The sequence below is a fragment of the Hemitrygon akajei genome, chromosome 20 (assembly GCF_048418815.1).
Source record: "Hemitrygon akajei chromosome 20, sHemAka1.3, whole genome shotgun sequence".
Lineage (NCBI taxonomy): Eukaryota > Metazoa > Chordata > Chondrichthyes > Myliobatiformes > Dasyatidae > Hemitrygon > Hemitrygon akajei.
This window is the reverse complement of record NC_133143.1, coordinates 24,657,200-24,673,015: the sequence shown is the minus strand read 5'-3', so window position 1 is coordinate 24,673,015 and position 15,816 is coordinate 24,657,200. Positions and strand designations below refer to the sequence as shown.

The window sequence follows — 15,816 nt, the reverse complement described above, 5'->3', positions numbered from 1 at the left end:
TCACTTCTGCAAGGCAATAACTCAAAAGCATTTGCACTCACAGACAAGATCAAATGATGCTCAGAAATCAGATACACGGTTTAATTTCACACTCCATCAAGTTTTACAACATGAAAATGTTAAGTGAAGAAAAGACTGCCACATACCTCTGTGAGGCCTGAAATCTCACCCTTCAGTAATGGTGTGACAATTGAAGGAGTGTGGATCTTTCCATTGTCTGCTGGTTTTCCCTTCATAAAATGCTTCCCTGCTTCATAAATATCAACCTCAATCATTTTCCCCAGAAATTCTGGTTGCTTAGGCACTAGCACCTTAAGGGAAAGCAGAAAAGCAACAATATAAGATTTAAAGATAGCCAGTGCAGGGAACCAAGGCATAGACTTTCAAGCACATAAAGTTTCAGGGCAATGGGAAAAACAAATCTGTAAACTAAACAAGAGAGCTAATTTAGCACAACGGAACTGCAATCTGCTTCTTTTCAAACCTGTGCTGCAAGTTTCGTTCAGATTAATGTCATGGTTGCAACTCAGTGATTAGTCAACGTTCAGTATGCTTTTTTTTCCTGCCCTACCTTTGCAACTTAATCTTCACATACACTTTCTCCTTGGTTTCTCATTTAATATTGGATTTTCCTTCATCCTGATCATGGAAATCCATCAATAATTATGGAAACACCTCTTTGTTACAAACAGTATAGATCCCATTTCAGAACTATCCAGGCCAAAGTCTGGACATGCTGTAAACCAAATAAGCACATTCCATCGTAGCACCTAAACTGAGACATATACATACATACATACATATAAAATTGACAGGGAAGGAGGCAAGCCCAGCCCACATCACAATGACCAGGGCTTCATTCCTGAACCCCTAATCCTTTCAACCATATAATCTCACATGAGAGTGAAAAACACAGATTAAAAAAAAACCTTAGGAAAAATTATGAGATAAAAATAATCATTCAAAAGCTAACTCTTCTAACTCCATCAGGTGATCAGAATCAATCCATATAATCACACAATGAAGACCTTTTGGTTAAAAGAAAGCTTTATAGCAGTCTGCCCTCAAGCAGACTGGTTGGCCTTGAGGATAAGCTGCATCTAAGCAAAACTGAAGCCAGAAGTGGATTTAGAGCAACTAAATCATCAAACTGCAACCTACTGAAGCTTACAGCTGAGGTTTCACATGGTAATTATGTTTACACAAATTAGATTTAGTCACATTCTTAAGGAAGAGAGACCACTTCAGAAAGAACCACACAGTCATTTCCTTCACAAATGTCTGCACCGTTAAGGATTATGCCAAATTTCTATTTCTGCTGTTCATGCTGATAATCAAAATCAGCTTTCAGCCTGTCATTTGGATTAGTTTTTCTGGGAAGAACAATGTTCCAGATGATGTGCAGGCCTTTAGCAAAGCTTTTAGCTATTACTTGCAGAAAAACTGGGCAGCATACATCAGCTGCCAATAAAAATCAATGAAGATATTTTCAGTTCCATGGAAATTGATCGACCTGATGCTAAGAGACAAGAGAAAGAGAGAGAAGGGTGTGAGGGGCAGAAAATACTAGTATGTTATTAGTTAAATATTCTCATTCTAAATGAAAAGCTGCCACAAATTGAAGTGCCGCTGCCTTTGGCAACATGATGTTAAAAGTATGCCGACTTTATGAAGAAATGTTTGTTTTACTTCCATGTGATATCACTGTCAATTGTTCCAAATTCTGTGATATCAGATGAAAATGATGATTCACTAGTCTTTCCTCAAGCATAAAAAACCCCTCTCAAGTGCACTTTCATGAGAACAGTGTTCCTTTAAACTGATTCCATCATCCTGCCACAACTTCGGAACTTACTCCTTTGCTATGAAAACTTAAAACCCCCCAGGGACTGTCTGCACATCACAGGGATTGCTTGGATCTATGTCTTAAGAAAATTCCCCCGGTGTCTAATTCCATGCAACACAATTAAATATATTAAAAAAGTAAGTTTAAAGCGGTCTCAAGTTTAAAAATCAGTGATTATTTTTCTTTTCTCTTTTGATTTCTACATTAAGAAACAGGTTTAATGTTTCACATTTATGTGTCTGTATTCTTAACGTGAATGACAAATTATGATTGCAAGAGGAACAAAATGTCATACGTAGCTTTCCCTCTCTGCCTATGATCATCTGTGATTTTGTGATTCACATTAGCACATGACCTGCAGATTCATTCATGCCTGTGTGCTTTTCAGATGCAGATATTATTGACTTTAGTGTTTGCTTTCCTCTCCAAAACGATTCACATGATTGAGGTGCTGTCATTCAGAATCAACCTGTTATTACCTTTGAAAGGAATGCCTGCTCAATACACCAGGGGCTGTGTCTTGGCAAAACAGAAAGCACTTAGTGTGACTTTCTGCAAAGGTTTACCCATTGTATGATTTCAAACGTTACTCTGTTGACCAAGATAACTTGACATACCAGTGTTGCTCCAATGACATTAGCCTTGATATTCCACTTAACAGGTGGGTTGCAAGAAGGCAGTATTTTTCACACAACAGGTTGTGAGAATCATCAGAACACCCAGCTCCCTTTTTTAAAGGGGCCTCTCCATATATACACCTTATCCTCCATACCCACCCCAACTCATGGTATAGTTTCAATAAACCTTTTCCAGTACTCTTGTTTCACCAATGACAATGAATGGAATAAAGACTGGACCAAAATACCGTCTGAACAAACACAACATTCAAATCCCAGAAGTACAGCTTCCTATATTTCACCAGCCACAAAGTTCATGGGAGGTTCTTAACTGTACATGGGTGATCTGGCTACTCAATGCATAAATGCGATCACACTATCCTCTCCACATGAATGAGCAAATCCGGATGAAATGATTAATCATACTATCACAACCTGACTTCAATATAAATTTAATGGATGTGCTGGCATTGAAGAGGATTCAAAGGAGGTTCACAAGCATGATTCCAGGAATGAAAGGGTTATCATACGAGGAACTTTTGATAGCTCTGGGTTTGTACTCGCTGGTATTTAGAAGGATGAGGTGGGATCTCATTGAAACCTTCCAAATGTTGTAAGGTCTAGATATGGTAGATGTGGAAAGGATGTTTCCCATGGTGGGGGAGTCTAGGACAAGAGGGCACAGCCTCAGGATAGAGGGGCATCCATTTAACACAGAGACGCAGAGAAATTTCTTAAGCCAGAAGGTGGTGAATTTGTGAAATTTGTTACCACAGGCAGCTGCGGAGGCCAGGTTGTTGGGTGTATTTAAGGCAGAGCTTGATAGGTTTCTGATTGGACACGGCATCAAAGGGTACAGGGAGAAGGCCGAGGAGTGAGGAGAGAAAAAAAAGATCAGCAATGATTGAGTGGCAGAGGACACTTGACAGGCCAAATGGCCTAATTCTGCTCCTATGGCTTATGGTCTTCTGTACCTTTCAAAAGAATCTCTTTCTGAAAAGGCTATGCAGCAGCTTACAAATCTCAGACTCAAATTATAAATGTTATTCAAGCTGTAACAATGTCCTCATAACTCACACTAATACAGTAGAGTCACATTCTGAGCAAGAAAAAAAGCAATTCCATTCATTTATATCAATCACATACACTCAGAAGCCATCACAGCAAACTCTGTCAAAATGTATACTGAATATTTGCATTAGCATAGTTGGACAGATTTTACAGTTCTATTTGTTGGCAAGTTATTAGATTTCAGGCTATTAGTCTATGAAAAAAATGAGGGATCTTTGGTTGCCAGTTAAATACCAGTATTTTCAATCCACTCCAAACAATGGAAGAGAACCCTGGCTGACTTGCCTGCTCATAAAATTTGTTGTGTGCGACGTAGTACTGGCCATCAAATGATTCCTCTGTTATCAAAACTTGTTGCCTCTCGCCAACCTGAAAAAAAACATAACGGTATCTTAAAGAGGTAGAAAAAAGAAGAATCTAAGGAACCATATTATAAAATTTATATCTTACACACCAATTACAGAAAATGGCTTTAAGAGAATGACTTCATTCCGTTCCTTTGTCTCAGCTACCTTCCAAGGAAAGCTTGGAACAGAATGATGATGTCACCATCTGCAATGGATTTAGAAGCATCCAACAACACAGAGTATAGAAAATTCTCCCAAGGTGCAGCTCCACAAGGCATGAGGACACCAGATACCAGCTTACATGACCAAAAGCTTGAGCTACGAATTATTAAGGGAAGAGGCAATGAGTTATGGAATGGAATCATGGGACTTCTAGCAAAGTCTGGAGGAACATAATTGTGGGCGGGGTGTAGTGGGGTAAAGGTTGAAAAAAGCACATTTGGTAACTTTTGAAATACAGCAAGGGGCCATGGGGAAATGGAATTTAAATACAAGTCTAGGGATTTTACATTTGAACACAAGTCATAGTAAGACAGTGAAGACAATGATGATAAGTAAATGGGACCAGTGGTCTGTGTAAAATTAAGTTTATAGAGAAGAGGATTTGGAGGCTTCTCAGAAGAAAAATCAAGACAGAAGAAGTCAATGGAGAGAGTTCAATAGCAAAAGGTATGCAGGAAGAAGAGGGGTTTGTAGAGCAAGAAATACGTTGCTTCTTTGAAGGAGATATAAAGTAAGAAAAATCAATGAGCGTGCCCCTTGACTATCTTTGGTTGGATCAAAGCAGATCATAGCTTTTTTTTAAACTGCCTTTTAACAAATGTTTCTGAGGTCCATTCTTTCACTTTGACGGACTCAAATAGGAATTCAGGTAGAAAAGAGGATTCGTTCTCAGTTACATCAAGGTATGTGAAGAGACCAATGAGGGATCAGCAAGCTTCACCCAAGTTAGGTTGAGGCTTTGATCGAATTTACAAAGAAGGCAACTCACAACTATGTTGAATTACATAGAATTTACGGCACAGAATTATGCCATTCATTCCACGTGACCCATTTTGCAAATCTATCTATCTGTAACACTCTATTGTGCACCGTTATTGTTTTCCCTTATATCACCTCAACACACTGTTGTAATGATGTGGACTGCTGTGGATGGCATGCAAAACAAAGTTTGTATACTGTACTTCGGTGCACGTGACAATTAACCAATTTACCAACTTAACGTTAAATGGATTTACACAATATATTTTAACTATCCTATGGAATATCAATTTACATATTCTAACCACTGTCCGGCTAAAGGTACCCTGTCATTCCTAATTAGATTAACAGGGATTATCGGATTTTTATGACCATCTTTTTTTGTCAGCACCTCACGAGAGAATAGTTTTTTTTTCCAAGACTGTCCTATTAAACCTCCCCATAATTGCAAAGGCTTCTTTTGGATAATTCCTTAGGCCCGATCTTTTGTACAGAATAGATGATTTTTCGAAAAAAGTATTTTTTTACAATTTTATAGGTTTCTCATTTTGTTAAAAATCTTGAGGCTTAGTTTGGATCTAGCACACAATGTCTTCCATTTTCAAGAGAACTTCCAATGTATTTAATTTGTAACCTCTGTTTTCTAATTCACCATTACATGATGCATATGCTAAGTAATTCTAATATCATTCCTTACACTGCTCATGTAAAGAAGGCAAAGAATAAGGAGAGAAGTATCAACTGTAAGTTATTTTTTGGTAGAAGTGCAGCAATAATGTGATAATTAATCATTCTTCACAATGGATACAGCATTTATAGGTGATAAAAATCACCTGACTTTGTGACTGGCGAACCATGGTAATCAGGTGGAAAAATAAACTGAAAATGAAAAATGATCACTTGAGTACTTAAACACAAAGATATTGTTAACAATAACAAGCACCCATTCAAGAGCAATTTCTAAATTCTGATATAATGTTAGGTAACTGTTAGGAATAATTTCAGTGTTTATAAACACAACATGTTTCTCTAGATTAGGTTCTGTTCTCTTCTAAGTAAAAGATACACCATGCAAAGCCAATCTGAAAATCACAATCAAATTACTGCAAAGGATAGCCTTCTGTCTCATGAGGTTACTATTTTGCAGTTACTTCCATTGATTGGTGTCCTGGAGCAGACCTCTGCATGGGCACCAGAGATCCTGTTGGAATTATCCGTGTTTCTTCTTGCAATTCCTAGTGCTCATGCAGGCTTAACCTAGTGGAGTTGTCATCTGTATTGCAGTCTATTCTTCTTGTGGCCCACGTGATGAACCGGTAGATTTTATGTGGAGTTCAATAATAAAATGTGAACTCCGCTAGATTTCTGAGGCTGGGAGAGGCATTGGCTGAATCTGCTCCTGTTACATGACTTCACTGCAATTTATGAGAAGAAATGACTGCCAAGAGAACAGTCAGTACAAACTTTTGTTGATTTAATTCAATTAGTTTAAATGAATTTATTTCCAAGCAAATGTATGCTTTTCAAAACTAGCTTTCTTCAATCACTATTTTAAAATTTTATTTGCCTCCATCTGCCCCTTCTTCAAAAATCTGAATCACAAACCACATCAAATAAGAATAATTTCACAAGGACTTTGTATATATTAGAATGATCAGAATTAACGGAGATTGGATTATCAGCATTTTGAGGTGCACTGATCAAACAATCCAACCACTGCTGTCAAGATGCACTTTTCAAGAGAGGCAGCAAGGGAGAGCAGTATGACACTCCTAAAGAACAGGTTGTTCTCAACAAAAAAACTTCTACAAGTCAGAGAGTCCACAGATCTCCCCACCTTGATCCAGGGCTGAGAGAAAATGACAATATGGAGGGTGCTAATGCCAAAAGTAATTTAGTAAACTGTGCTATATGGTAAGTAAATTTGGTGGAGTCATCCATAAATACTATCTCCTATAGCACAGCATCGGTGTATTTACATGGTCACATAAGTTCAGTACATTATAGTTATCCAATCATGCAGTCACTTTATTTGCACATGATGCAGGACATTCACTTACAAGCTTCCTCCTCTCTTGTTAGAAGTTTTCATACGAAGCACAGAGCGCCCCTTCTGAGCACTGTGGCTCAGCTGGCTGGAGGAAGGGTGCTTCCAGCCTGGAGGAAAGATCAGTGGACTGGCCACACAGCCAATTACCAAAGGAAGATCAGACTCCATTGAGGACAATTGTATCCAATTAGCCCTGCAAAATTCCATTTGCATGATAGCATACAAATGCTTCAATCGGCTTCTTCACTTGTCGTGCCTCTTATGATCATCCTCTGTGTTTGTCATTTTAGATGCACAGGACATTGTACCTGAGCAGAGCCTACACGATTAAACACAGGACTAAGTGGAGGCATAGAACAAGCATACCGTCACCAGAAAACAATTGACACCCAATTCATCAGCTCCAAAAACAGAGAGGGTAAGTTAGACTAAAAATAAGCATTTGGAAAACCACTTGGCACAGTGGTAAAGCAAGTAGAACCACTGTCTCATAGCTCCAGTGGTCTGGGTTCTATCCTGACCTCCAACACTGCCTGCGTGGAGTTTGTAGGTTCTCGACAATCCTATCTCTGCTTGGATTGGTTTCCTTCCACATCCAAGAGAAGTGTACGTTGGTCAGTAAATTGACCACAGTAATATGTAGTATGTAGCTGAGAGGCAGACCTTGGCAAGCTGATGAGAAAGAGAAGAGATTAAAATGGGATTAATGAAGGATATTGTACTAATAGATGCTTATGGTTGGCATGGACCCAGTAGACCTAAGGATCTGTTTTCCTTTTGTATGGCCATGATTCTATGGCAAATAGTCTGCAGCCAGATCAGTGGGTAAGTGTGCCTTTGTGCTTCCTCTTTGTAGCACAGGACTGTAGAGGATTTGGATGACAATTAAAATGGGGCAGCCTCTTGATGAAGGATGATAAAAATTTATATGGAAACAATCTAGGATGATGTTTGGCCTGTCAAAAAGCATTTGCAGATTCAAACATGTCCCAGTGCCGGAAGTTGAAGGTCACAACAGTGTTAAAAAGGAAAAGTCAAGAAGTAGCTCATACCATAGCAATCCAATCTGTCTACAGCCAGACAGGCATAGACTAGATTCCTCTATTGGTATGGCATCAAGATTGTGACTGCACCTTCTGAATACTGTGCAGAATCTGTGGATTCAGCACAGAATCCAGAAGCATCTCTATGATCCTGGTCATGGGATTGTGAACAGGTCGAGGCAAAATGAATTCCTTGCTCTCAGAATCCCTCAGTGCACTTCCAATACTACCTCTGCAGCTGTCTGGTATCATTCACAATGATATAATACAGCCTGTGGTACACTCTTACACCCACAGCTACTCACAGTCATTCACCTGGCCACCTGCAGGAAGCAACCTTTCAACAGCTAAGCTGCAGCCAACAGGACAGCATTCAATTAGTGGGCACTTGGAAATGGGCACTAAGGGCGATTAGCTAACAACTCTACAATTACAGAAAGGTTGAATAAATTGCTATTGAACCATTGATTTGTCTAGGATAATATGACAAGGGAGATGATAACATGTGATCAGTTTAGTTCCTGTATTTATTATATGCTTGGGAATGTATCAGTAGTTGATGAAGATGTTCTTTCTCCACTGAAGTTGTTGAGGAACCTAGTTCCATACTGTAACTGTGCTTAGTGTGAGGGAACTTTAAGTGGGTGCTAGTCTTTGGAGTTCGTAAACACTTGGGTTTGTATATGAGCACAGACCGCCAGCTGGGTACAATCTATCATTCCTTGAATTTCCCAGATGCCTGTAATCTTGGCAATCCAAGTTCTTACAATGCCTACTTCTCTTTATTCAAGAACTAGCACGTGAAACTCCCTCCATCTGCACAAAGAACATTGATGATGCCTCACATAGCACAGTATAATGCAAATTGGGAAATGCCGGATATATCAAGCAGCCGCTGCGTGGAATGAACTGGAAGCTCGGGAGCTCTGGGTTACAGTGATATTAACTGGAACAGTTCAGATAGGTGGCTGCAATCCTGCCTACAGAAGATGACAAATCTCCATAACTACTCGTAGAGTAGACCCCCACCCCAGGTTCACCAGGTCTGCAATAACCATCAGGCAGCCATTTCCACTATTCCACATCAATCCTTTTTTCCTATTCCCCATATTCCAATTAACTCCACCCAGACTCTACCGCTCACCTACACAGCAGGGGCAGCTTACAGTGGCCATTTAACCATCCAACCTGCATGTCTATGGCACCTGGGAGGAAAGTCAAACTGTCTCTGGCAGGAAACCCACATAAGCAACACCGGAGGTCACAAATGAACTCAGGTTAGATGCACATAACACCACTCCATCACCACTGCTGTCTTGGAAAGCTTTCGCTTCTGTATTATTACTCTTTAAAGACCTGCTGGTAAGATTGTGGTGTAGAACAAATCTTGTGGGATAAATTCTTCTGCTTACAACCCCTCATACCCTCCTCATTCTGGCTCCACTGGCAAGTTGCTTTTGGCTTCCAGACCTCTCCAGCTGCTCTCGATACAGAGTCAGTGGAATCACTACTAAAACAACCATTTTGCAATGTCTTGGTGAAAACTTTTGAACACCTTACACTGACAGAAAATTCAGTCTTCAAAAAACTTACAAATCATTGATGATCGCTTAATAACCAGGACCAGAGCACATCTATGTTGACAAGATCATGTTTCCAGTATGCGATCCACAATGAGCATTAATTACATATTCACCATACAATTACATGAGGAAGCCTCCAATTGAATATTGAACATTAACTGAAGCCATCCATTCATGATGTACAGTACTGTATATGGTCTGTGCATACACTCATGGGAATGTCAGGGTGAATTTCTTATTCTGTACCAAAGGTGTTCTTGGTTGATGTTCATGTTCCTCAACAAGTCATTCAGCACTCAAAATACTTGCTTTATGCAACAAAATCTGTAGACTGGAAAAATGTGAAAAGTAGATGAATGAATGGAAATCTATTAATTCTTTCAATGTAAATGACCTTAACATAGGTGTACACCTGCATTTACATACCTCTACCCAATTCAAAACAAAACTGCAGTGCTTTTTTCACAGTAATTTTTTTGATCTGCAATATTCCTTCAAGTGCAATGAGATCTCTAACATGAAGCTGACAATGGAATTTCCTTTAATCTCACAACAGGAAATGGGGAAGTCCAACAAACCTACTTTTACTGTAGCAAAATGTTCTAAAGTGCTTCACATGTGTACTACTAAGTAAAATTCAACACTGAACCACTAAATGAAATATCAGGGCAGATGAACAAAAGCAAGATTTTTAAGACAAGTTTAAAGAAACTTCTTTCAGGAATAAAGAAAGGTAGAATGGGACTAAGGTTTGCGGAGAGAATTCCAGTGCAGATGACCTCAGCAATTGCCTGTAAAGTTGCCAATGGAAGTCATTAAAATCAGGAATACAAAAGGGAATTGGATGCCCACAGATATCATGCAAGGACTGTTGAACAGGACGCTACTAGTTACGGAAGGGTCCAAAAGGATGAGTATATTTAAAGTGAGTTATTTCTTAACTGGGTTAATTGTGAGGCACAGAAACAATGGTAATATCACAATTACTGTTTGATAAAATACTGGTACCAAATAGGAACCTTGCAGCTCAGAGCAAACACTGCATCAATTTGAACATACATTCAGATTTCAAAATCTTTCTTGGGGCCAAAACTCCATCATCAAATTGTAACTGAAATTTAATCTAAATTATGTTGAAATGGGATTTATTCTGTTTAGAAGGTAAGCAAATAGCTCATTCCTCATCTATGATATCATCTATTGTTGGGGTAACATTCTGTCCATACCTATACCAAAAGTCAATCATTTTCCCATCGGAGTAAACATTCTACATGTGTGAATACTGGAAGCACAGAGGATAGGAGAGTTTAGTCCCATCTGTTGTCCCCTGACACAGTGAAAAATACACATTTTCTAACAGTAATATCTGGATAGCAATGAGAAGTAAGGCCTCTAGCTTAATCCTCCTGCAACATGAGAGCTGCCAAGGCCAGTTACAGCACTCTCCTTGCTGAGCTGGCTAAGGCTCAGCAATCTCAGAGAAGACTAGGGACAAGCCTGGGCCCTTATGTCCTGATAAGGTACCCAATAACCTACCAGGTGCACACGTTCCACTGGAAGAGAGGCCCAGAATACCCAAATATAACTTTAAGATTATAACTGGAATATTTGGAACCACTGACAGAAAGCCTACTCCATGTCCACTGTTTTCAGAACTTAGTTGAAACTGTAAATTACTTCTGATTTTTTGATTTAAAATGTTGTCATATAACGAACGCACAACATGTCAGCTGAAGCACTGCATGGGGAGGAATGTATGATTAATGAGCATAAAGTCAAGGCACATATGGTTTCATACTGAACTGGACACCCTGCTCCACTTTCCACTGCTATGTCTTTTCTTTATCAAAATATTTAAGGTTGGTATGGGCTGCAGTGAATTAATGAGCACTTTCAGTACAGGTTATAAATAGTTCAGACACACTGTCTGAGGTAGAGAAAAATATGTTCTTAAATATATTAGACATAACAAGCATCTTCACTTAAAAATGAGTCTGTACTGATCTATAAATTACAATTGCTGCTTCCACATTTACGAAAATATTGTTCTAATACAGAAATGAACATATATTTTTCTGTTCATTTCTATATTGAAACAATATTTTTACAAAGTATATTAGAACAACATCCACTTGTCATTCTAAATCCTTGACAATGACTTAATATTCATTAGAGTGCTCAACATAATTTCAGCTGGTCAATTTTGATTTTTGTTTTGCAAAGGAATATCCTAATGTACAAATCACATAATCACCAAAATCACTAAAATCAGTATCAATGTAGTATCAAACCATCAATGTAGCCCTGTACAGATAGTACTGTCACATCTCTTTTTGGATCAGAAAGCAGAGTTTTTGTAATCTTTGAAATGGAAAATGCTTAATTTTTATATATAAAATCATTCATTATTTAGGTTTTCATTAGTAGAAAAATCAATTTTCAGAATGCAATCAGCTCTCCCAGACACCTGCCCTGCCTGTCTGGGTTTGGATTTGGGAAGATTACAATCTAAAATTCAGCTAGCTTCACAGAAATGAGAAGTTGAAGACCTCACATTGCCAAACATCATAATTTGATAGTTCTTTACTTAGAAGGCATATTCAGCTAATCTTTTAGACATGAAACAGTGCAGCCCCCACCCCAATGAGTGACAGTCATACTAATGCACTGCTGAAAAACACAGTGGTTATTTGTCCTGATATCCTGGATAATGTTTCTCAGTGTATGTCACTGAAGAGAGAGGATTACTTGGCAGAACACAAGTTTACATTAATCTACAACTGTGTATTGAGGTGTTAAGGCAGACACAAGGACTGAATGCATTTCATAGTTTGATCTTGATACGTTGTGGTACCTGTCGGCCACTATTTAATTGAGACTGTCTTTAATAATTGATGTTTTGTTTATAGCTTAATTTTTATCAAATCAGAGATGCTTTCAGCAACACAAAGAAACTCACACAAGACTGGCAACCTATTTGGGTTGCTGTGCCCTGAGGAAACAAGAAGATGATAATATGGTGTGATAGAAACAGAGAAGGAATTTTCTAAGAAGAGCAGTGACAATAGCAGGGAGTCAATATACCACTGATATTGGGGAGTTTGAAAGGCACGAAATCAAGCCTTCACTCTGCATATGGAACGTGGATACATTCCTGATATCTGGAGTCCACAGACTCCTTGCTTAATGGTATTGGTCCATGGCACTAAAGAAAGGTTGAGAACCCCTGCTCTAGACCTTTCCTATCCATCTCCCTGTCCAAATATCTTTCACATTTTATCACTGTACCCGTCTCAACTTTTTCCTTTATCAGCTCACTGCATATACCTGCCATATTCTGTGTGCACTAATTGACCTCTATTTCTTTGGTTCGCTTTTCCTGGGAAGAAAGATTGTTTTCACCCTATCTCATTGCTACTTATGACCTTCTACAGATGTGCAGTAGAGAGCATCCTAACATGCTGCATCTCTGCAGGAAGCTGCGCCATGGCGGATAGGTAGGCTTTATAATGGATAGCCAAAACCAGCACCAGCCTACCGCCATCAAGGGCATATATACAGAAAAGTGCTGGAAAAAGGCCAGCAATATCATGAAGGATCCCACCCACCCTGCACGTAGATTATCTGTTCCACTCCTATCAGGGAGGAGGCTACGTAGCATTTATGCCAGAACCACCAGGCTCAAAAACAGTTACTTTACCCAAGCACTAAGGCTGATCAACACCCCAACCACTAACCCACCCCTCCACCAGTACTCGGTCATTTCCTGTCCAGGTCATCTTATGCACTGACACTTCTGTATCTAAAGTCATAATATGGACATATAATCAATCTATCTTATGTATTTATATTTACTGGTTTCTATTATTGCGTTCGTTATCTTGGTGTGTTTTTAATATGCTAAGTCAGATCTGGAGTAACAATTATTTTGTTCTCCTTTACACTAGTGTACTGGAAATGATATAAACAATCTTGAATCCATGCCCCTCGTGAATTTCTACACCTCTATAAGGTCACCACCACTCAGTCTCCTGGATTCTAAGGAATTAAGTCCTAGATTGTGTAACCTCTCCCTATATGATGTATACGATTGCAAGTGCTCATTTAAGAGCAAAATACACCACATGGTATCATCACATTACTTACTGTACCAAGTACAGCCATTTCGTTGAAAGTTATTGTCTTCAATACATATCTTATATTCTGTTTATGGTTCTCTCTGTTTATTGCTAATGCTTGAAGGAACAGTAAAAAACGGATAAGCACGACTACTGAACCAAATAATGTTCTCATCCTTGTCCATTTAAACTGAGCATTTAACAGATTACGGGAGAAATCTTCAGATTCATTCCCCAGGTATATTCTCCAGAATACAATTACCTCAGCAATACAGAGGAGATTGCTGAGATGAGATCGATAGTAACAAAAGTACGTATTCTACATCCAACAGTGCATTATGCACAAATGCTAACTGCAATGGAAACCTGCCATTGAGAGAAACAACACAAGCCCTTTGTCCCTTTGAGTCAATGCTGACCATCAACAACTCATTTGGCATTAACCCGTTTTAGATTATTTTGAAATTAATCATGTTTTTTATATTTCCTACATTCTCATCAACTACTCCCAGATTCTACCAATCACCATAAACTAGTCAATTTAGAATGGCCAATTAACCTAAAACCTGCACATCACTCACATCCAGAGGTAGTGGCTCTGTTAGCTACACCGCTGTGCAGCCAGAATCAGATTTATTACCATTGTCTTGTACGATGTGAAATTTGTTTTGCAGCAGCAGCACAGTGTAAAGGCATAAGATTCCTGGACTGCTCAGATACCCGAAGACCGAGTGTAATCACTGAGTGTATCTCCACCCTGATGGTAGTAACAAGAAGCGGGCATGTTCCAGATGGTGAGAGTCCTTAATGATGAATGCTTCCTTCTCCAGACACTGCCTCCTGAAGATGTCAATAATGATGGGGGATGGCGGGGCGTTGTGCTTGTGATGGAATTATCTTTAGAGTCTACAACCTTCTGCAGCCTCTTGTGACCTTGTTCAACTATGCTGCAATGCAGCCAGACATGATACGCTCCACTGTACATCGATGGAAATTTGGAAGAGCCTTTAGTGAGATACCAAATCTCCTCACACTCTCAACACTGACACACCTTCTCTGTGATTATGCCAATCTTTTCAGCCCAGGACAGATCCCAGTAACTTTAAGCTGCTCGCCTTTTCCACCACTGACCCCTCAGTGAGGTCCGGAAGAATTAAGTTTTCCCTGTTTGTCATAGTGGGATTTGAACTCATACCTCCAAGCTTCTGGATGGTGTTCCAGTAACTAACCATTCCGAGTCTGGCTCTTCCACTGGACCACCAAACTAAATAAAGTTCAAATATAAAAAGCTCTGTATAGGATAGTTTCTTCCAGTCACTGTATTGAAAAGTGCAAAATATTAAGAGTAGTAAAAACACAATTAAGTTATTTTTAAGGGAAAGGCCTATCAGACCACTTACAATCAAACCACTTTTCTATATATCTTACTAACAAGGAACACATTTAGAAAAAAATCAGATTCAACCTTGAGTAAAAGCATGTAATAGTGAGAGGGTACAGTAATGTAATGGTTAAAATTGTTGGATTTGCAACCAGATTTTTGGATCACTGATCCAGAGACTTGAGTTCAAATCCCACCACAGCAGTTGGGAAATTTAACTTCAAGCAATTATTTAAAAAAAAGCAAGTCTCAGTAAAGCTAACCATGAAACTACTGGATTGTTGCAGAAACCCATCTGGTTCACTAATGTCTTTCAAGGAATTAAATCTGCCGTCCTCATCTGTTCAATGTGGCTGACTCTTAACTGCCTCCTCAGTTTAGGAGCAATCAGGGATGGACAATAAATGCCAAGGATGTTCACATCCCATGAACAAATAAATTAAAAAAAGACACATTGACCAGATATCTGTGAGGAAGACCTAATCTCTGCATGTAAACTCACCAGGTTCAGATCTGTGTGGCTGATCTCATATGATGGGGTTTTCCTGGAGTGGAAGGGGAAGACAGAACATGCCTTGGCTGTGACAAACACGACAGAATAAGACCTGCCAATGAAACTGCTTTGTAAGCCTTTGACAAATGGAAAAGCACCTCCTGCTTTCCTGTCCATCAAAGTCATCCAGGTTTTCCAAGGCTTCCAAATGCTAAAACTAAATATGCAATTATAATTTTGTTTACTCCATTTAAAAATGATCTGAAAACATATCCTGTGGTAGGAA

General features: G+C 39.1%; 1 protein-coding gene across 2 annotated transcripts in view; it reads right to left on the bottom strand.

Annotated features, from left to right (window-relative positions):
- cdkal1 (CDK5 regulatory subunit associated protein 1-like 1) overlaps window positions 1-15,816 on the bottom strand; it is a 508,040-nt gene that overhangs the window by 15,823 nt on the left and 476,401 nt on the right. For both annotated transcript variants that reach the window (XM_073024019.1, XM_073024017.1), the window contains exons 13-14: window positions 3,820-3,903; window positions 147-311 (exon numbers count right to left, since the gene is read on the bottom strand). In XM_073024019.1, the coding sequence (XP_072880120.1) occupies window positions 147-311; window positions 3,820-3,903 (249 nt within the window). The remainder of the gene's footprint in view (window positions 1-146; window positions 312-3,819; window positions 3,904-15,816) is intronic.